We start from the raw sequence: 23,503 nt of genomic DNA, 5'->3' as shown, positions 1-23,503 counted from the left end.
GCATCCAAGCGAACAGAACTCTAACTCTAAGCAGTTATATATATGACATCCAACTACTCACAGCTCACCCCTCTTGAGAAAGCCCGACCGCTGTTCGGGAGAAACACGTTGAGGAAATACCACGCGCCTGACGTCTTGGAAACTGCATAAACATGCTGAAATACCAACTGTTCCTGAGGGGACTTTATCCACGTGAGCTGCTTAACAGTATTGCGCTCCAAGTGCCCCATATACAGACTGTTGCCCGGCGTGATCTGCATGATCTTTTTGACATAAAGGCGCTCTTTATCTTTTTATCTGGTGAGTGCAATATATTGTATTGTGCACTCTCTTTTTTGTCCAATAAAATCACAAGTCAAAGCTTTGCTGTGTTTCTGTTTTCTTTCAGCTCTTCTTACCCCAGACCGGATCAAGGAAATCCTGGTCTTCTCACAGCTGCGCTCTGCATCCTGATTGGTCAATACTCATTTCTCTAATCACGATTGCCAGAGTTACCTAACACAGGACTAGTTCCCTGCAGCTCCATCCTGAAATCTACGGCTGGTAACTATACACCATTGTTTGATTTTAACCGAAAGACCTGCACTTCATTTTATACAAAGATTTACTATTTGAGACTTGGTTTCATCAAGATTTTGAGACTTTTTCAGTTATATTTTGAGACTTTTCAGTTATTGTATCATTTTCTAACTTGTGTTTTTCAATTGCATATTTTATTTTGCGCATTCTATATATTTTTTTCTAGTATATCTAGGATTTTTTAGACCAGGTGCACTTATTAGGTCGTTTAGGTTTGTTTCCACATCGTATACTTTGTATCCACATATAAGTATCACTTCCACTGTTGCTAAATATACAACAATCACAATCAGCATTTAACAACACACTTTTATTTTTCATTACACACTAGTGCTGATCACTACCCATTTTTTCTTAGTTATATATATTGACCAATGGGAAATATGGCTCAGCCTGTCCATAACAATATTCAAAGTTAACAAATAAAAGAGCAGATCCCAACAGCAGCACAATGTTCTAATATACTACAGTATATTGGTTTCAGTGATATGGAATTTCTTGGTTTTGTAGAAGGTTATGTTTTTAAACTAAAAGAGCTCTTCATAAAGTTGACGCTGTCTGGGTCCTTCTTTAGGTGTTTGTGTTAGAATGAAAGCTTTACTTTATTTGACAAGAGGGCTACATCAATAGTTACAATTAAAATGACTGGGATTAATGTGCAACCTTGTGTCTTTTATATATTTGTACAGGTAGCCCTCAGTTTACGCCGGGGTTAGGTTCCAGAAGGAATGTTTGTAAATCGAAACCGTTGTAAATTGAAACCCAGTTTATAATGTAAGTCAATGGGAAGTGAAGGAGTTAGGTTCCAGGCCCCTCTCAAAATTGTCATAAGTAACACCTAATACATTATTTTTAAAGCTATGAAATGAAGACTTTAAATGCTAAACAGCATTATAAACCTAATAAAATAATCACACAACACAGAATATATAATTAAACTAAGTTAAATGAACAAAAACAATTGCTAAACAGCGTTATAAACCTAATAAAATAATCACACAACACAGATTTCACTTGCATTTTTCTGCAAAAAGTTATTTCTATGCATTCCAATCTGGACTGATTTATAGACAGGAAGATCTGGTTCCTTTGAAATCTGCTCGATAGCTCAGGTCTGCTTAAACTGATTAATTTCAGCTTGCTTGGCTTTGCTGCAACACTAGCGGACAGCTCCACCTATTGGCTATTCTAATAAATGCACTGCTTCTCAATGCTTTTCAATAGCAGTCACATGACTAGAAAAAAAGGTTGTTATTCTGAAACGGTGTAAATTGAACCGTTGTAAAACGAGGGCCACCTGTATATTAACTGTTTTATAAAGGTGGTTTGAAATAAAGAATATATGAATATGAAATCAAAATGAGAAACATTTTAAAAAGCAAATGTTTCATATTCAAAGTATTTATCAAAAATAAGATATTTCATATCTATCTATCTATCTATCATAAACTGAACTGAAAATGACACAGTGAAATTGGATTTATATTGAGTTAAACCAGGCATCAGTTTGTGATGATGTGAAATTCGCTTAATGAGTATTGTTTGGTTGTAACTCGCAAAAATATTACAACAAAAAAGCAGTTCCAGATAATTACAGCTCTTTTTTGGTGTTAAAAGTAGGAAATCGAAATTTTGCAAATCTTTTCAGTGACCCATAGCAAGTGTACCAACAACAATTAGATGCGTTTAGTTGTAAGACTGGGGTATATGCCATTGTCTACTAATATCTGAATTTTAAAGGGCTATTTGGTTTTCTAGGTAAGTACCTGTGACACTTCTGTCCCTGGCTGTTTGAGAAGTTTGATGGCTCTCCCTCCGCTTGTCCTTTGACCTCGGCCATCATGCCAAGTTAGACTACTGCCCATTTCCCTTCGGAAACGATGGTTCAAGTTCTCGGCAGACACTGTATGCTCAAGGAGATTCCGGCAAAATCTGAAGTGAGCAGTAGCTATCGGAAAAAAAAAAAAATACAAAATTAAATAGAGAAAAAGAAAATAAAAATAAGCTCATATAGTTAAATAACTAATAAGAGCTCACTAACGCCTAGATTACGAGTGGCACGCAAACTGTATTGCAAGGGCGCTATGGGTTTTTTTCCGGCTCCCAAAAGCGTTTTCAGCCTTTCTAGCCTCACCAGTCCTTATGTTATTAAATAGTATTTAATAATATAAGGACTGGTGAGGCTAGAGAAGCTGAAGGCGCTCTAGGGAGCCGAAAACCCCATAGCGCACTTGCGCTACAGTTTGCGCGCCACTTGTAATCTAGGTGTAAGGGATTAATCAGAATATTGTCTGCTAATTATGGACATGAGCTGTTTTTTATGTCAATACGATCACAAACAGCCATTTTCATTGTTTTATAGTTTTTATGATCACAATCAAAATTCTTGATGCTTAACGACACATTTTAGAGGCAATTTTTCAATTCTCAAATTACACAGTTAAAAGGAGTTGATAAGATAGCACCTATTACTGAATACCTCAGAAAGTTTGCAAATGTAACATTGTTTATTAACTGTGGACAAAATTACCCCCGCCATTTTTGTATAACATTAGGAAACAACGACACCAAACAGATACAAACATTACCTGCTCAATCAATTAAAGTAAAAAAAAAATACAAAACCCTTTTACATTAATAAAGATGAGTGAAATAAATAACCCAACAAACACACATGCCCACATATCTATAGTGCCACTGTTCAAATCCCTTAAAAAAGACAAACACACATGGGGTAGATTATGACCACTGTTGACCATCCACTGCTGCTCCGGTCCCTTAAATCCTTGGGTATTTGTGACACAGCACTGTGGCTTTCTTCCTACCTTTCTAACCGTACCTTCAGCGTTTCCTACTCCTCCCCTATTCCATTCTCTTTTGGGGTACCTCAAGGCTTAGTCCCCTTCTTTTCTCAGTAAGAAATGTCTATTGTAAGTTTTTTTAAATGTTATTTTACCCTTATGATTGTAATGTACCTTTATATAGTGCTGTGTAAAATGTTGTAGCTTTATTAATAAATGATAATAATTACAAGTGGAAAGGTAGTTTGCGCTCCTTCTCATGTGTTAACCCCCACCAAACTGGATGAGCGCGTACTACTAGTTAAAAAGAAAAAAGTTTTCGATTGGGTGCTAAACCGATGAGCACAAAAAGCCAAACTTCGAATATCGCAACCATGTTAACGTATTCCACCATAGACTTCAATGGAGCCAAGAAGTGGAAAAGAACTTACACGCTTACTCGCGAGCAAACCCTATCTCATTTTCTCAAGTACGCTAACCCTACATGAATTATGAATATTTCACATTCTAATGTTCTTCACATAGAAGAATATGTTCTATTTATTCATAAATGCATATTTCTATAACATTGGAATGTGAAAGATTTGCAGTAAATTCATAGTTAAAACCATTATTAAAGGGATATGAAACCCAATTTATTTTGTCCATGATTTGGAAAGAGCATACAATTTTAAACAACTTTCAAATGTACCTCTATTATCTAATTTATTTAATTCTCTTGATATCCTTTGTTAAAAAGCATTCATAAATAGGCTCAGTAGCTGCTGATTGGTGGCTGTACATAGATGACTCATGTGATTGTCTCACCCATGTGCATTGCTATTTCTTCAGAAAATGATATCTGAAGAATAAAGCAAATGAAATAATATAAGTAATTTGGAATATTTTTTAAAATTGTATTCTTGAATCAATGAAAGATTTTTTTGGGGGGTTTCATGTCCCTTTAAATATGGATATTGCATAAATATGATTTTTCTTGTTTTCAGCTACTTGACTGCAAGTTTATGCATATATATATATATATATATATATATATATATATATATGTCTATGTATGTATAAATGTGTATTTATGTGTTTATATGTTTATATATGTCTGTAAATATATATACCCATATAAAAACATACAGTAAATACATATGGACACACATATAAACACACACACACACACACACACACATCTATATTTTATGCATATGTATATAAATAAATATATATATATATATATATATATATATATATATATATATACACACACACATTCATATACTGTACATATTTAGACATTTATATCTATGTATGTCTATGTCAGTCTGCCTAAGACCTCATATCTTTGAGTCCTTAACTTTTTTGCAATTTTTTTTTAAATAGTTTTTGTTAGCGTTAAAATCAATTGAGCTCAAGTGAACATGTTTACTTTCAACCCCTAATACCGCTACTTCCAATGCACGCAAAGAGTTGCAGAAAAAAACTTGCTTGAGTGCAACAGTTAGGGCGCCACTAGTAATCTAGCCCATGGTCTTTATAATTTGGGGCACAACAGGTTAATTGTACACTTTACCTATAAGTATCACTATATAGTATTAAAAAGAGACAGTCAACAGATTGCCCCTTCAACCTGTGATGTAATTGTTAAACCCACAAACTGCTGTGTGTTTGTTGTTAAAGGGACACAAGTGAAAATTAAACTTTCATAATTCAGATACAGCAGGCAATTTTAAACAACTTTCCAGTTTACTTCCATTAACAAAATGTGCACAGTCTTTTAATATTAAAGCATTTTGAGTCACCAGTTCCTACTGAGCATGTGCAAGAATTTACAGAATGTACATATATGCATTTGTGATTGGCTTATGGCTGTCACATGATACAGGAGGAGTGGAAATAGACATAACTGAAATTTGTCAGAAAAAAATCTACTACTCATTTAAAGTTCAGACTATGGGGCCGATTTATCATATGTCTGTCCGACATGATCCGCTCAGCCTCTTGTTAGTGTTACAAGGTTTCAGATGTGAATGGGGAGCAGGTGTGTTAAATTTGGGGTTATCGCTCTCACACTGGTCACTGGAAGTTCAACATAGCATCTCATGACAAAGAACTCTCTGAGGATCTGAAAAAAAGAATTGTTGTTCTACATAAAGATGGCCTAGGCTATAAGAAGATTGCCAAGACCCTGAAATTGAGCTGCAGCATGGTAAACAAGACCATACAGTGGTTTCACAGGACAGGTTCCACTCAGAACAAGCCTCACCATGGTCGACCAAGTTGAGTGCACATGCTCAGCGTCATATCCAAAGGTTGTCTTTGGGAAATAGATGTATGAATGCTGCCAGCATTGCTGCAGAGGTTGAAGGGGTGGGGGGTCAGCATGTCAGTGCTCAGACCATACGCCGCACACTGTATCAAATTGGTCTGCATGGCTGTCATCCCAGAAGGAAGCCTCTTCTAAAGATGATGCACTAGAAAGCACGCAAACACTTTGCTGAAGACAAGCAGACTAAGGACATGGATTACTGGAACCATGTCCTGTGGTCCGATGAGACCAAGATAAATTTATTTGGTTCAGATGGTTTCAATCGTGTGTGGCGGCAACCAGGTGAGAAGTACAAAGACAAGTGTGTCTTGCCTACAGTCAAGCATAGTGGTGGGAGTGTCATGATCTGGGCCTGCATGAGTGCTGCCGGCACTGGGGAGCTATAGTTCATTGAGGGAACTATGAATGCCAACATGTACTGTGACATACTGAAGCATACTGAAGCAGAGCATGATCCCCTCCCTTCGGAAACTGGGCCGCAGGGCAGTATTTCAACATGATACCAACCCCAAACACACCTCCAAGACGACCACTGCCTTGGTAAAGAAGCTGAGGTTAAAGGTGATGGACTGGCCAAGCATGTCTCCAGACCTAAACCCTATTAAGCATCTATGGGGCATCCTCAAATGGAAGGTGGTTAAGCGCATGGTCTCTAACATCCACCAGCTCTGTGATGTTGTCATGGAGGAGTGGAAGAGGACTCCAGTTGCAACCTGTGAAGCTCTGGTGAACTCTATGTCCAAGAGGGTTAAGGCAGTGCTGGAAAATAATGGTGTCCACACAAAATATTGACACTTTGGGCCCAATTTGTACATTTCCACTTAGGGGTGTACTCACTTTTGTTGCCAGCAGTTTAGACATTAATGGCTGTGTGTTGAGGGGACAGCAAATTTACATTGTTATACAGGCTGTACACTCACTAAGAAAGTGATGTAATTGTAGGCACCTAGGCGTACAATAGGATGCGCTAAAAAGGGGAAAATACAAAGTGTCTAACCTATACATGGAAGCGCACATAAAGCGAGTGTACGTGCTATATAACGTTATCTAATATGACCAGGCCGGGGTCATCCGACAACAGTTAGAAAGTGTTGACATTGAAATCTCAAACTATTATAAAAAAATAGATATATGTGTATATAAAAAATCGTGTGAGACTGAAAAATGGATGAGCAAATAAGTGTAAAAAATATATATACAAAAAACGTGTGATCTTCTTAACTGTGTATCAGATATAAAAATTTGATTAACCCAATATGGTGGTCTAACAATTGATACATATATCAAAATAAATGGTATAATAATGCATATAAAATAGTTTTTCTAAAAAATACCAAACAAAATAAAATAAAAGACAATATATAAAAGTCCAAAGAACCCTTTATATGTGATACACAAAGGGTACTCTCAAATAAAGTCCAGAAAAAATATATGTATAGGTGTGTAAAAAAGTCTGTGATGTGGGATCACCAAAAAAAATGTGAAAAAAGTGGAAAAAAAACACGATCAGAGAAAGGTGGGCAGCTACTCTTCGGCACCGGTGGTCAGTCAGGTAATCTAGAAATGGAGACAGAGAGAAAGAGAGCGCCTCATGGTGTAATATCGTAAATACAGAATTGGAACCCAAATGGATCACAGAGCATTGAAATATTACTCACAAAAGAGTTGGCACTACTGACTAGTGCATGCAAGCAGGCTGGCCTTTAACAGCAGCCAGTACTCTGACAGGGATCCGCCGGGAAATCCAGTAAGGGCTAAACCAGGTAGCCGTACTGTGATCGATGTCCCGGTCTAGGGCGTCTCCAGGTTCAATCAGCGTATGGAGGTCGGGTAGTGTTCCTGACAGGTAACAGCAGCCGTTAGCTGTTCGTAGATGTTAGATCAGAATCGGCATGAAAGAATAATAGGCATTTAGTCCAGTAAGCAACACCAAGGTTGTAAAATCTGATGACATAGACAAGATCAGATGTGTTATATTAAAAAATATATATTTATTTGAGCACTACAACGCGTTTCTCAGCCTTGAAGCTCTTGGCCGTTTCATCAGGTAATGTATATGGTTAAACATCCGTGAGGACTTTTTAAAACCACAAGTAAAGCAGGATTGGTCGGAAATTACACCACAAAGCTAACACATCTGCTTGCATAATGAGAAATCACAAGTAACTACGTTGTTGTTACAATTCGAAACAAATAACCAATAAAAGTGAGAAATCTATACATATAAAGAAAATCCTAATGTAGAATAACAAAACAACAAAAATAAAGGAGGTAATATAAGACCAATCAAAAAGAAAACTGATGAGCATGGAAAAAACTAAAAAGTCGTCTGTGTACATATAAAATGCATAATACATGAGTATAATAATAAAATCTACCATAAATATAAAATACTAAAACTGTCTAAAAACTCAAGTAATATTATATGGCAATATATTTATATGTCTGAAACATAAATAAATGTGAATAAAAATTATGACATAATTGCTGATGGATCAAATAGACAAATGAACCACTAAGAACCATTGATACATATGTGTGAAAATGCTGTGTCTTTAAAAATACGTCAGACTGGTGTATGTTGACCAAATAAATGGAAAAGTGTTCCTACCTGTTAGAAGTAAAAAGAGAAACTACTAGTGGAGCGTAAAAATATATACTTGATATAATTCCCCTGGTGGGTAAAACAGATGAGTGACGTGATGGTATTTATAAAATAAAAAAATAAATATATAAAAGCTAATAATAAACCTAGTGTATAGGACGAATGAATATGGTGAGAAAATGTAGGAATGCTAAAAGAATATAATACACTGGATGATTATAATATATGTTAAAGGAAGTGTAATTATGTATGTATGACTAAATGAAATTTGATGGAATAGAACATTAAAATTAATAATAAACCTAATAAGTGACACTATTAATTTTCATTGTGTCCTCACGGATGTCTAACCATATACATTACCTGATGAACCGGCCAAGAGCTTCAAGGCCGAGAAACGCGTTGTAGTGCTCAAATAAATATATCTTTTTTTTAATATAACACATCTGATCTTGTCTATGTCATCAGATTTTACAACCTTGGTGTTGCTTACTGGACTAAATACCTATCATTCTTTCATGCCGATTCTGCTCTAACATCTATGAACAGCTAACGGCTGCTGTTACCTGTAAGGTACACTACCCGACCTCCATACGCTGATTGAACCTGGAGACGCCCTAGACTGGGACATCGATCACAGTACGGCTACCTGGTTTAGCCCTTCCCGGATTTCCCGGTGGATCCCTGTCAGCGTACTGGCTGCTGTTAAAGGCCAGCCTGCTCGCTAAAGACCGCTGCTCCATAACCCTGTCCGCCTGCTCTGAGCAGGCGGACAGGAATTGCCGGAAATCAACTCAATCGAGTACGATAGGGTTGATTGACACCCCCCTGCTGGCGGCCGATTGGCCGCGAGTCTGCAGGGGGCGGCATTGCACTAGCAGCTCTTGTGAGCTGCTGGTGCAATGTTAAATGGAGAGAGCGTATTGCGGACCTGATCCGCACTATCGGATCAGGTCCGCAAGACCTATGATAAATAGAGGCCTTAGTTAGAACTAGGTGACATATATGTTGTATATTTATTATAAAATGGTTCTTGCAGCAGTATGATATAAACAGGTTTACGTAATACAGCAGCTTTACATATCTTATACAACTGCAAGCACTTTTGTATACATTTACCGACATCAGAGAGGTAATGTGTCTCAAGTAGCTGCCTGTCTATTAAACAAAGGGTGGGTGACACATGATGGCATTGCAGATTATTCAATAAAACAAAACTCTAAAGGCATACAGAATTTATCAGGATGGTCCCAGTTTGCAATGTCTGCCTGACTGTTGCTCCTGCTGCTCTCCCTCATCTGCACACACCTCACCTGGTGATCTTGCCCACACACATTAAGTCTACACCTAGATTGCACTGACATCCCAGGATACTGTGACTCCATACACAGACCATCTTGACTCCACCCCAACCTCCCAGTCCCTTAAATGTTGGGATGAATAGTGATTTGGGTGCTGTACCCTCTTGCATCATATCTTGTAAAATTGTAATAATGATCATTGTGAGGCCATTATAGTGTAAGGCAGACCAAATCCCTAGAGCCAGAGCTTCTTATTATTTTGGATTATTCTACAAAAGTATTTAGCACCCTGAACAATTGTCTCATGATTATTAAATTATACATTGTAATATTATTCTGTTTGACATTTTTCTCAATAGCTATAAACACAGTCACCGTTTTTAAGAAGAAACAAAATTATCTATTAAGTCACTTGCATAAGTAAAAGTTTCTAGTTTACAAAGTTTAAAGAAGCTACCCTGTCAGATTTTATCAATATTGAAGCCCACTGTTGAAAGATTATTTCTCTGGCTGTGAACCTGATGGAAAATGAATACCAAAGAGCATTATTCTACAGAAGTGAGAGATGAATTAACTGAAATTTATAGGCTAGGAAAATGTTACATTCGTACATATAACAATATCGACCTGTTTGCATTTCTTAGTGAGTACAGTTGGAGCAGTAATGAGGGAGCTAAAACTATATTAACCACCCAAGTGCTGCTGACAAAAGGCCATTTCTCACTGTTGACACAAGAAGAAGACTTAATAGTGAAGCTAAAGAGAGGCCAACAATGAATTTGAGAAGCTAATGTGCTTAAAGGGACAGTATACACCAATTTTCATATAGCTGCATGTAATAGACACTACTATAAAGAAGAATATGAAACTATTAAAGCAGCAACGGTAGACACTTGTGTAGAATGAGGAGGGAGATAGCAAAGCAAGTTAAAAAGTCCGTTTATTATAACATGAAGTTAAGAACATGAAGAGCACAGCTAACAGACCTACACAACTGACGCGTTTCCTGCCCCTCAGGGCACTTTCTCAGAGCTGTTGTACAGGTGTGTCATACCTAATTAAGTACACAGGTAGGAAAGCGAGCCCAGCCAATCAAATTTCATCTGGGCCACACTCCCACTCCGTGAACCTATCACATACAATCTAGTAAAACACATGTACAAAATGGTAAAAGACATTTAAGAAATAAAGCTGAAATATTTTTATATGTTATCCATAGATACATAGAGCAACCCCTATTTATTACAACACATGTTTGCATCTATAATAAAACTAAATTCAATTCTAAATGGATGCAGAAAGAGATAATGCATATAATAGATATGAAACATAATGAGGGTAAAAGAAAAAACATATCGCATATAAAGAGATAACGTTGTCAAAACCATGAAGCCAACCATAAAGCCAAATATGAAATATCACCCGTGACACAAAATAGTCACCCAACTATAACAACCTCCCAAAATCGAAAATTGTTCTTTTTATATATATAAGTAAATATGGTTGAACACGAACACCTCAAAGGCCCAAATATATAACGTGTATAAAAGTCAAATGCTATATATATATATATATATATATATATATATATATATATATATAATAATAATAATAAATTAATGAGCTTCTGAAGTGTGACAATCCAAGAAATAACGAGAGTCGTATTAGTGTGGCGACTATATGTCACAGTGAAACAAATTTATTACACTTTGCATATGTAATATAGAGTATATAAAAAATATCTATATACACTATTAAAAAAAATTGTGGCAAAACTCGACAATTTGTTTTAACAAGAGAAACTTCAGCACACATATATAGTGTATTATATTATTTTAGCAAAAATGAGAATGACATTAGGTTTTATCAATGAAAAGTTTTACATCGCTAATTTTATTGATACCTAAGGGAGACCCTGTACGCAAAGTGTAAATCCCCAAAACTTTTTTTAACAAAGCATCTGAAATCTGTCTCCCCCTCTACAACCCATATTCACCAATTCAATGCCTTGAAAGGTAAATGCCTCTAGGCGATTAATATGTCTAAAAAAATGTTTCGCCACTTGTGTTTTGGGTACCTCAGCCTCCAGTGACAATAAATGTTCCCTAACTTGATCTTTAAGCATCCTTGAAGTGAGTCCCACATATTGAAAATTACAAACTTTACGCGTTGCCAAATAAACTACATATGTAGAGTTACAATTAATACATTGTTTAATAGAGAAAACCCTTTTTGTGACTGTTGATACAAATGTGTCTCCTTCTCTAGTATAATTGCAGCTTTTGCATTGCTTACCTTTACAGCCATAAAATCCAATTTCTAGTCACAACTCTGTTTGATTTGCCTGCAACAAAATCTCTTCTTACTATATCATTGATGGTTTTACTTTTCTTAGAGATAAAGTTGCATTGTCTAGATATGGTGTGTAGATCTTTATCATTCTCTAAAAGTGGCAATCTCTTTCTTATAATATCTGAAAATTGTTTGCTGTATGTGGTAATAAAATTGATACCCACTTTACTCCTACTTGGTTTGGCCTTATCCAACAATAAAGTGTCTCTATTAAAACTGGATACCTGTGTAGACAAGGTATCTAAAGTTGTTTTTTCATAACCCCTCTCTGTAAGGCGTTCTATCAGGTTATTGGAATGTTTCCAGTAACTCTGCAAACTGCTGCAATTACGTCTTAACCTAATAAATTGCCCCTTGGGTATACCCTTCTTTAGATGGTAAGGATGGGAAGAATCCGCTCTTAAAATCGCATTGCCTGAGATCTCCTTTCTATAGACTTCAGTGGTCATTTTTAACATATCATGGCTCAGTAATACATCCAAATATGGCATTTTAATTTTATCAAATGCAAAAGTAAATTTTAAATTGTTTTCATTATTATTTAGATGTGTCACAAAGTCATTCAACAACTGTAAATCACATCCCATATGAGCAACATATCATCTATGTATATATTGTGTGTAAAATGTTATCTTGTCTTTAAATAGATTTCTCAATCCAAACAGGGTCCACTCTTAAAATTAATCTGCATACAAATTTGCATATGAAGGGGCAAATTTTGCCCCCATTGCTGTGCCTCTTAGTTGGATAAAGAACTCACCATCAAAGATAAAATAATTGTGATTTAATAAGAACGAAATTGCATCAAGAATGTAAGAAATTAGTTTTGAATCGTAATCTGAATATTTTATCTGAATATTTTTTATCCCTAAGTGATGTGGAATACAATAATATAACAAAACTACATCTATAGTGACATATGTGTAATTTTCAGCCCATCTGAATTCACTCAACAAGCGTATTAAATGTTTTGTGTCTCTCAAAAATCCAGGTAAGGACTGGACTATAGGTTGTAGTTGGGCATCTACCCATTGGCCCAACCTTTCCCCCAGGGAGCCAATGGCCGATACATTCGGCCTCCCTGGCAGATTAGTTACAGACTTGTATACCTTTGGTAAAAATTTGAATAGGGGTATTCTGGGAGAATCCACTAATATAGAGTCTGCAAGTTTAGGAGTTAAACTATTCTCTTCTAAACCTCTATCTAAAAGATGTTTTAACTCATTCAAAAATGTCCTTGTGGGCTTGAACGTCAACTTCCTGTAGGTATCTATGTCACTCAACTGCCTGTATGCTTCATCTAAGTATTGTTGTCTATTTAATAAAACAATAGAACCTCCCTTATCCGAATCCAGCACAACTAAGTCAGGATTATAATAATAATATATCTATTTGAATGCATCTACAACATTGGCTTTAAGCTGTTTGTGTAAAGAAGAATATTCACAGATACTGATCTAAAAATCCAGCATAAAACCTTTTAAAAACGTACTCAGAAGCTCTCAGTTTAGCACTGTTGATGAGTTAGTCTGGGACACCCACTGAAAGGGGCTGGGTGAACAAAAAGAGGAGACACTCCCCGTCCCTTCTATGTATATGAAAAACATTTATGCAAAGAAAAATCTAGTGTATAATGTCCCATTAAAGGGACAGTCTACTCCAGAATTTGTATTGTTTAAAAAGATAGGTAATCCCTTTATTACCCATTCCCCAGTTTTGCATAACCAACAGTTATATTAATATACTTTTAACCTCTGTGATTATCTTGTATCTAAGCCTATGCAAACTGCCCCCTTTATTTCAGTTCTTTTGACAGACTTACATTTAAGCCAATTAGTGCCAACTCATAACATGTTATCTATATGGCAAACATGAACTAGTAATGTCCTGACAAATGTTTTGAGATAAGAGGCTGCCCTCAAGGGCTTAGAAATGAGCATATTAGCCTACCTAGGTTTAGCTTTCAACTAAGAATACCAAGAGAACAAAGCAAATTTGATGCTAAAAATTAATTGAAAGGTTGATTAAAAGTGCATGCCCTATATGAATCAAGAGAATGTAATTCTTGTTAGACTGTCTCTTTAAAGGGACACTGAACTCAAATTTTTTCTTTCGTGATTCAGATAGAGCATGAAATTTTAAGCAACTTTCTAATGTTCTCCTATTATCAAATTTTCTTCATTCTCTTGGTATCTTTATTTGAAATGCAAGAATGTAAGTTTAGATGCCGGCCCATTTTTGGTGAACAACCTGAGTTGTTCTTGCTGATTGGTGGATAAATTCATCAACCAATAGAAAAGTGCTGTCCAGAGTTCTGAAATAATAAAAAAGCTTAGATGCCTTTGTTTGCAAATAAGGATAGCAAGAGAACAAAGAAAAATTGCTATTAGGAGTAAATTAGAAAGTTGCTTAAAATTGCATGCTCTTTCTGAATCACAAAAGAAAAAAATGTGGGTTCAGTGTCCCTTTAATGGTTGTGTGTGAAGTTATTTTGCACTAATCCAGAAAATTAAAATGGTAGGAAAGATGCAGAAGAAGTACCATCTAAAAATACATCTACGCTTCCTAAAATAAAGTGTGGTGGAGGAGACATTATGCTTCTTTGCAGCAGGCAGTGGGCACTATATTTAAACTGAAGGAAGAAAGCATTGAGAAAACACATAGAAATACTGGAATAAGTTGTGCTTCAGTCAAATGAAAAAACAAAACCTGAAGCTTAGGTGGAAATTCACCCTTCTGCAATGACTGCAAGCACAAGGTCAAGGCAACACAGAATGAATCAAAAAAGGTGAATGACACCTTTCTAAAATTCGTTGAGGGACCTCACAGTATTGATGAGCCAGATTCAAGAGATTTCGATTATTGGGCCCAAAGTCCGGATTTTAATCTCATCAGTGGCACTGTTTTATCATGCACAACATCTTTTTAACAACAAATACAAAAAGTGTGATAAATCAGCAGCGCCCAAAAACAACAAAGATCAGATATGTTCCCATAAACATATATAAAACAAATGTGAGCGAATAGTTATGTATAAATAATCAAATACAAGTGCAAAAACACAACAATAAATGTCCCACACTCTGGGTGGTGTGAGATAAACTCATATACATAAATGTCAATCAAACCGATATCAGGTGTGTGACCCAAAAAGTCCAAAGTTGATGGTATGGCAGCATAAGACTTCTTCCAAAAATGAAGGCAATTCAAACGTAGCAAATCTGTATAGAATACAATAAAGAAGAAGGCGCCAACATAGTGTGAATCTGTATTGAAAGTTGTTCACTCCCCACACATAAATGGTACTTACGAGAAGTAAAGCACTTGAGAAGTGCTACAACGACTTTCTGGAGCATTAACAGCTGTCCAGGTAGCTGGTCTCTCGTCCTCAAAGTGAGCTCCTAGTACTGTGTACGGTCTGCAGCAATTTGCAGCTTGAACCCTATCACCTGCTCCTTTCTCTTGCTGTGTAATATGAGAGATGCCCAAACCAGGTGGGCTGGTAGCTATGATCGGATTTCAAGTGTTTGTTAAAATAACGATTCCTAAAACATATATCACTCAGCCGTGATCAGATATGGTTAAAAACAAATGTTTATTTCATAAACATATATCACAACGTGTTTCCCGGTCTACCTTGACCGCTTCCTGCAGGGTTCAAGCTGCAAATTGCTGCAGACCGTACACAGTACTAGGAGCTCACTTTGAGGACGAGAGACCAGCTACCTGGACAGCTGTTAATGCTCCAGAAAGTCGTTGTAGCACTTCTCAAGTGCTTTACTTCTCGTAAGTACCATTTATGTGTGGGGAGTGAACAACTTTCAATACAGATTCACACTATGTTGGCGCCTTCTTCTTTATTGTATTCTATACATCTTTTTAACAACAACTCTTAATCCTGCTGCAAATATTTATGGTGGGAACAGCCTTTTACAAACAATGGGGACTTGTGCCAAAACATTTACCATTTTCCAGAGACAGATATTCCTGCTTCCCATTCGTTTTACGAGACTTTTTGCAGCAGCTTTACAATCCCTTAGCTATTCCTTATGAACCATTACTATGCCTGTGAAAATACATTTTTATTACACCTATATATTGGCCTGGTGTTGTCCTTTCAACAGTTGCAAGACATAAATTATTTGTGTTACCAATGGTGTCTATATTACATAAGCACCAATCAGACCCCTGTATCATAATAAAATCCTCACCACATAAACCCTAACCACACCAGCCAATCCCCACAATGTGACCCCAATCCTGTTAACATCCCTAAACCCACAATCTTACCTCAGCCCCTCTACATGACACCCAACACAAACCCCCATAACACCAAAGGGATTTGTATGATCTTCCTATAAAAAAGCACCACTAAAGGAAATCCTTCTACACAACCCCCAATACAAAACTCATCTAATGCACTGACACCCCTTACACCAATAAGACCCCTTGTGCTGCTAGATTCCAAATCACCGAATAATCAGAAGTGTGGGAGGGTGGGTTTGGCTCAGTTTTTGGAAGGCCCTCTCACTGAAAACATTTTTGGTTAATCTAATACCACTTACAATTGTGTTAAAAATGCTTAAATCAAAGGGAACACCTAAATAACACCAGACACACAAAGATAAAGGGGGTGCAATGCACCCTGTTAAAATTGCCCAAAAAAACAACTGAAATTTTACCAGGCAGGAATGTGGATTAAGGTAGAGAAATTATTCAATTGTTTTTAGAGGGGGGTGCAAATCTAGTTATAGAAGATTTTTATGGGGACGAGTCATATAGAGCAGTCCCTTATTAGGAGGTTGTATTGAGGTAATGTGGGGGGGGGGGGCATGGTAAGATATTGGGCTGAGGTTGAGAGTTGGGCTGGCACCTTGTAGTGGGAATGATGAGAGTGGGGGCTGTTGGACTTTATTGCAGTAGGGTGAGTAAATGTTTATTGAGAGCTGCTTAAGTTGAGTGTCTTGAGAGTGATTACTGACCCACCACTATTGATAGCATCATGGCTCTTGCTATCCTGTCACTATCAATAACAGTAAGTATAAGGATCTATAGCTCTGTAATGTGAAGGTATCATGAGTAGGTTATTATTATGTTGGTCTCCCCTAGATTAATTCAAAACTAGGACTAGAATAACATAGAAATGTAAAATAAAGGATTGAAGAGGCTGTTAGTGAATCTGTACCCCTTGTTTATACACACCACTCTCCCAATGAAACCTCTCTAGTCTTTCTAGTTAATTTTTATATTCTGACACAATTCACTGAATGTTGCCACATCTCCATAAAGTATGGACTTTACCTCACTATCCTAATACAACAGCTCTCTCCAGCTGCAAAAAAAAAAAAAAATCTTATCCCTTTCAAATCACTTTGGTCATTTTCATATCACACATCTAGGCTGTTTGTTTTGTTTTGATGAGTGGGGTCTGTCAATTGAACAGATGCTAAGTGCAAAATTTAACAAACTCAATCACTCCCTAGTTTTATTTCAATGTTTAAATCAGTGATGGCCAGTGGCCTTATACAGCCCTCTTGTCTTTTGCAGCCCTAGGGAAAAAGCAGAGCTAAGAATATGTGCCGTAAGTTTTGTGGTGTGGGAAAAAGCAAAACTAAAAATGTGGGGTGGGGTTGGGTTAGATGGTCTGGGATATCAGTGGGCATGTCTAGTGTGGCTTGGGCATGGCTTGGTCGGTCCCTTAAAATCAGGACACTTAGGGGCTGCGGGCAGGACAGTGTGACATACCTCTCAACCTGTGATAATTCCGCCTGATGTCTGCAGAAAGCCTATTACAAAGGTATCTGAGTTATTAGAGCCTCATCTTAGGTGATGTAACTTTATTTTTATTTTTTTTAAAGTTCTGCAGGGATTCAAATATTCAGGGATTCTGCAGGGAATCAAATACATTTTGTAAGAAGGCCCAAAAAAATGCAAGTTATTAACTATGATGAAGTTTTTCTTCGGATGTCAGGCTATGCCATCTGCCTGAAGGAACTGACTGATCCATTTGATAAAGGTGCTGGTTGGCACTGAAACGTCATGGGACCGTTTTAATCTTTGATACTCTACAAATAAAAGCTAAGTTTTATTTTCTTATCCAGTGAGTTCTATCTTATTTTGTCTCTCTCTCTCTCTCTCTCTCTCTCTCTCTCTCTCTCTATATATATATATATATATATATAGTGTTTTGTTTTTCTGCTGAATTAACCACATTTTCTGTGGGAGTTGTTCCTATCAGATACGTAGGTATCCACTGTACACAAACATGCACTTTCTGATAGTATTAAAGGGATAGTAAAGTCCAAATTAAACTTTCATAATTCAGATAGGGCATGTAATTTTAAACCACTTTATTATTTACTTGTATCAGCTAATTTGCTTTGTTCTCTTTGTATTCTTATTTGAAAGCTAAATCTAGGTAGGCTCATATGCTAATTTCTAAGCTCTTGAAGGCCGCCTCTTATCTGAATGCATTTGACAGTGTTTCACAGCTAGAGAGCGTTAGTTCATGTGTGCCATATAAATAACATTGAGCTCATGTACGTGGAGTTAAGAGTCAGCACTAATTGCCTGTAATGCAAGTCTGTCAAAAGATCTGAGATAAGGAGGCAGTCAGCAGAAGCTTAGATACAAGGTAATTACAGAGGTAAAAAGTATAGTTCTATAACAGTGTTGGTTATGCAAAACTGGGTAATGATAAATAAAGGGATTATCTATCTTTTTAAACAATAACATTTTTGGTGTTTACTATCCCTTTAAGTTTACATTTAAACAGCTTTCACTAAACTATTTTGGATGCAAAGAAAATAAACAAAAACAAAACAACATTTTAACATGTTTAAAGGGATATTAAACACCAAAAATGTTATTGTTTAAAAAGATAGATAATCCCTTTATTTACCATTCCCCAGTTTTGCATAACCAACACTATTATAGAAATATACTTTTTACCTCTGTAATTACCTTGTATCTAAGCCTCTGCTAACTGCCTCCTTATCTCAGATCTTTTGACAGACTTGCATTACAGGCAATTAGTGCTGACTCTTAAATAACTCCACATGCATGAGCGCAATGTTATTTATATAAAACACATGAACTAACGCCCTCTAGCTGTGAAAAACTGTCAAATACATTCAGATAAGAGGCGGCCTTCAAGGGCTTAGAAAATTGCATATGAGCCTACCTGGGTTTAGCTTTCAACTAAGGATACCAAGAGAACAAAGCTAATTTGGTGATAAAAGTACATTATAAATTTGTTTAAAATTACATGACCTATCTGAATCATGAAAGTTTAATTTGGACTTTACTATCCCTTTAACTGTTGCTCTATCATAAAAAAATATACCATATCCCTTTCATATTGTGCCACAAATGCATTTAAAAAATGTGTGATAAATAGGAAATGGATTAGAAAGGCTGCAAGTTTGAAAAGCCTGTGAAAATCAATGCAAGGCACCTGCAGGGGAACATCTAAAAAATTGGGAAGTGAAGTGGGTAATGATTTTTAGTTGCTGGTTCTAAAACATAGGAATATACCCATGACTGTACAAAAATGTAATAACAATAGAATCTCATTTCTATGTAATTGTTTTTGAAATCACTGGGCAACTAGATTTACTAAAGAATGGAAAGACGAGTGAGCTTTAGTGAAACTGCTGCAGAGAATAATAGAGAAAAACATTAGAGGGTGGAGCAAGCTGGCAATGATTTTTTTCCACCAAGATGTTCAGAGATATCTCACTTAAAATAACAGTGTACTGTGCAATTGGTTTCCTCTTAATGTGTTTGCAATGACTTGGATTTTTATATGAAATATTTGTTTCTGCTAATTGAAACGACGACTTGATTAAATGGGCTGAGCTTGGAGGGAGAGCAGACCTCATTATCTTATCTCTAAATTTACACAAAGTCATTATTATTTTATCTCTCGCATTGTTTATACAAAGACCAATAATTATTGAGAACAATTGAAAATGAACATTTTAGTGCCTATCTCTCCCACCCTTACTGTGAGTGTGATTTCATCTGAAGCTTCTTGTTTGCAAAGATTTTCTATAGCCAATACTGTAGTACTGGAAATTTTCAGTATAGGTGAGGGATACAATAGGCAAAAGCAGATAATGACAAATTGAAGGTGTATTATAAAGAGTTCAGCAGGTAAAATTGTTTACCTGGAAAACATTAAAGAGGAGAAATGTTTACACTACACTGTCCCTTTAAGAGAATTGCCACAATAGCATAGCATAGGATTCAGAGTCTTAGAGATCACTTTGTATTCTAAGTAAATACAGGGGATGTCAGCATATGTGAGGGCACTACAAAAGAAAATTGGAGCATGAATTAATTTATAAGAAGGTTGTTATAGGTATAAAATTCCTATGCAGGGTTACATCATAGATGACTGAATACACCATTACTGTAGGATTGCTGCCTGCATACAAACTCTGTGCTCCATAAATATTCATTGCCACAGATTCAATAAAACTGGATGCAACTTCACCACTCAAAACTTGTGGAATTCATAAAAATGTGTACCCTGGCTAGGGTAGCAGGTGGCAAGTTTAGCTCCACTGAATCTTGCAACCAATAACTTCTTGCCGCATACAACAAGTTCCATTGTCAAGGATACTGGCATCACGAAAATCCATTCAAAACTTTACAAAATAAATGAAAAAAATATTCACAATAAAAATAGTCCATTAAAACCACGGACAAAAGACAAAAGAAGTTTCAGGAGAAATAAAAAGAAAAACAAGGCACGACCATAGGTTGCATGTTTTAAATTTTACCTGCTTTATATTATCAAGGGTTAGGTGTAAAAATCTAGATTACCCCTCGAGAAATCCTAGGAACACCCTGGAACGCCAAAAGTCAAGACCCTCATTGGGTCACCAATATCGCAACTGTGTTAACTCGCGTGGGTATTACAACTTGAAAGTAAACATGTTCAATTGGACACAAACTAAATTTGCACTCGGGTTAGCGTGACTTAAAACCTTGCATAAAGGCTATAAAAAAATGAGCACCAAACGCAACATAAATACACTAAAATAGAGTGCTACACTCATATATACACTATCTGATAAAAATTATTAATATAAATATTTAAAAAAAATCACAGAAATATTCATAAAAATGCTTTATAAGGGTTAAAAGATATATGGTAAGGTATTTGAATGGAAAGGGTTATATTGTATATGTATACATATATGTCTAAATATGTATTTGGGTGTATATATATATATATATATATATATATATATATATTTGTGTGTGTGTGTGTGTGTGTGTGTGAATATATTTGTATATATATATATGTACATACATATACAGTACATACATATTATGTTCTTAGTATTTTTAAATAGCTACTCATATATCTATCTGTATATATCTATACCTTTATACTGTATATTGGCATAGATATATAGGTATAGATATATATTTTTTAAATTAATTATATATATATATATATTATATATAAAAAGAAGAGTTCCTTCTATGCAGAGAACGTTGAAATGTGAAATATGAATAACTTACATTGGTTTGAGCGCACTTGGTCTTATGTGGTGTAAGTTTAAAAGTTTATTTCTAGCAGTGCTTGCAAACGAGTGAAAGCTCTAAATAGCGCACCATTTGTAATCTGGCCCCTAAATGAGAACCCAAGGTGTCGAACAGTAAAATATCATGAGAATAATAAGTGAGTATAAGACAGATACACATTCACTAAGATCACCACCAGTCCCTTATGAAATTGTGTGCAGCATTTCATTAATACTCACTCATCTCTAAAAACAAAAAGGCTATTATAGAATATTAACATAGGAACTGTTGTGGCTATTGGGTGATTGTAATTTTTTAAATATTCAGTGTTCTTTAGTCTTATCATCCTTATGCATTTCTGCTTCTTAGTAATAATTAATATGTTCATATACATCAAATCTCACTCTCCAAGATTCACTAATTTGAAAGACCTCTCCAATATATCCAATATCTTTAAGACTTATGTTATTCTCTACAGAATATTAATGCAAACTCACTTATCTCTCCATCTTAGTAATTAGGCTCAAATTCACATTGTTTTTTATTTTGTTTCAAATGTGAGAGCTGTTCAGCCTGTAGTGTAATTTGTATCAAGGTACATTCACTCCTGATTGTCACTCATAGACAGGGTTCTCTTCTACTTGTATTCAAAATTTGTTTAAAAGGACATGGAACTCACATTTAATTTACAACTATTATTAGATTGACTACATTCTCATGGTATTCTTTGTTAAAGAGCATATCTAGGTAGGCAATATACATGTATCTGATTCTGGAGCACTATACGGTAGCATGCTTTTACAAATGTTGTACTTTGTGCAAACAGTGCTGTTATCTAGTGATCAAAACTATTGCCACATAGTGCTCGTAACATGTGCACACTACCTACCCATGTATGCTCTTCAACAAAGAATTCAATTAAGTATATTGAAAAGTTATATTTTTGAAGTTGTTTGCTATATCTGAATTGTAAAGAAGAAACTGTGGATTTCCATGTCCCTTTTAACATATGCTGTGTATCTGTATTATACCCTTGTATACCCTTGAGTATGTACATTTTTTTCTGAGCTTAAGAAACTAAAGATAATAATAATATACTAATGTATAATAACACAACAAATAGGGAGGGCATTCTAGACAATGTTTATGTGGTAATAAAGGGAGAAGTGTACTCATGGGGATAATGTATACAGGGTGCACACTCACTGCTCTCATACACTCTCAATATAATGACAAATTCTGACTTCCATTACATATACTCTATACAGTAGCAGCTTTCGAGTCAGTTTTTTTCAATGAATACACTCCTGGCCCTTACCTACAAATTCAGCAATCTCTATACACAATACATTCATCAATAATATTGTCACTAACCTACAGACAAGCCTTCTATGCACATTGTCACAACAACAAACACAGGCTCATTACTTCCCACTCTCACTCTGCACCCTTCTCCTTCTGTAAACCCCTGTTTCAACCTCTCGCTGTCATTGTACACCCCTCCCACAGCAGTCCTTCCTCACACTCACAGCACTCTAGCATCACTCACAAGAGCAATACTCACCTTCCATTGTGCCCCTCTCTGTGGTGTAGTCCCCCCTCCCTGGGGGCTCCCTCTCGCTGATCCTTGCTCGAAGCTCAGTGAACATCAGGCGTCCGGTCATAAACAGCTAAGCTCTGCTGCCTGTCTGCCTGCCTCCCTCCTAACAGTGTGCTGGTGCCTGACTGCTATCCTCCCTCCCTCCTTCAGGAGAGTGCTGCTGCCGCTGCCTGACAGCCTCCCTCCTCTTAGAGACAGAGCAGAGGGACAGTAGCCTTAGCATCTGTATGTACCAGGGGTCAATGCCAATAAGGCTCTGGTGAGATTCGCTTTGTCTGAGGGTACATAGGTAACGGGTCTTTATGCTCGGAGAGTGTGGGTGAGATTCTCATTGTCCTTGGTGATGAGACGTTATCTCCATATACAATATGCTCTGTGGCTATGTGAAATTGTATTTGCGATAGA

General features: G+C 36.3%; 1 protein-coding gene across 1 annotated transcript in view; it reads right to left on the bottom strand.

Annotated features, from left to right (window-relative positions):
- Nucleotides 1-23,147, bottom strand: part of SAMD10 (sterile alpha motif domain containing 10) — a 126,229-nt gene extending 103,082 nt beyond the window's left edge. Inside the window, exons 1-2 of the mRNA XM_053710823.1 lie at nucleotides 23,063-23,147; nucleotides 2,346-2,527 (exon numbers count right to left, since the gene is read on the bottom strand). Of these exons, the coding sequence (XP_053566798.1) occupies nucleotides 2,346-2,527; nucleotides 23,063-23,147 (267 nt within the window). The remainder of the gene's footprint in view (nucleotides 1-2,345; nucleotides 2,528-23,062) is intronic.
- Between the last annotated feature and the right edge of the window lie 356 nt (nucleotides 23,148-23,503).

Source organism: Bombina bombina, chromosome 1, assembly GCF_027579735.1.
Source record: "Bombina bombina isolate aBomBom1 chromosome 1, aBomBom1.pri, whole genome shotgun sequence".
Taxonomy (NCBI): Eukaryota; Metazoa; Chordata; class Amphibia; order Anura; family Bombinatoridae; genus Bombina; species Bombina bombina.
The sequence above is the reverse complement of the archived record's forward strand: the minus strand, read 5'-3'. Positions and strand labels throughout refer to the sequence as shown.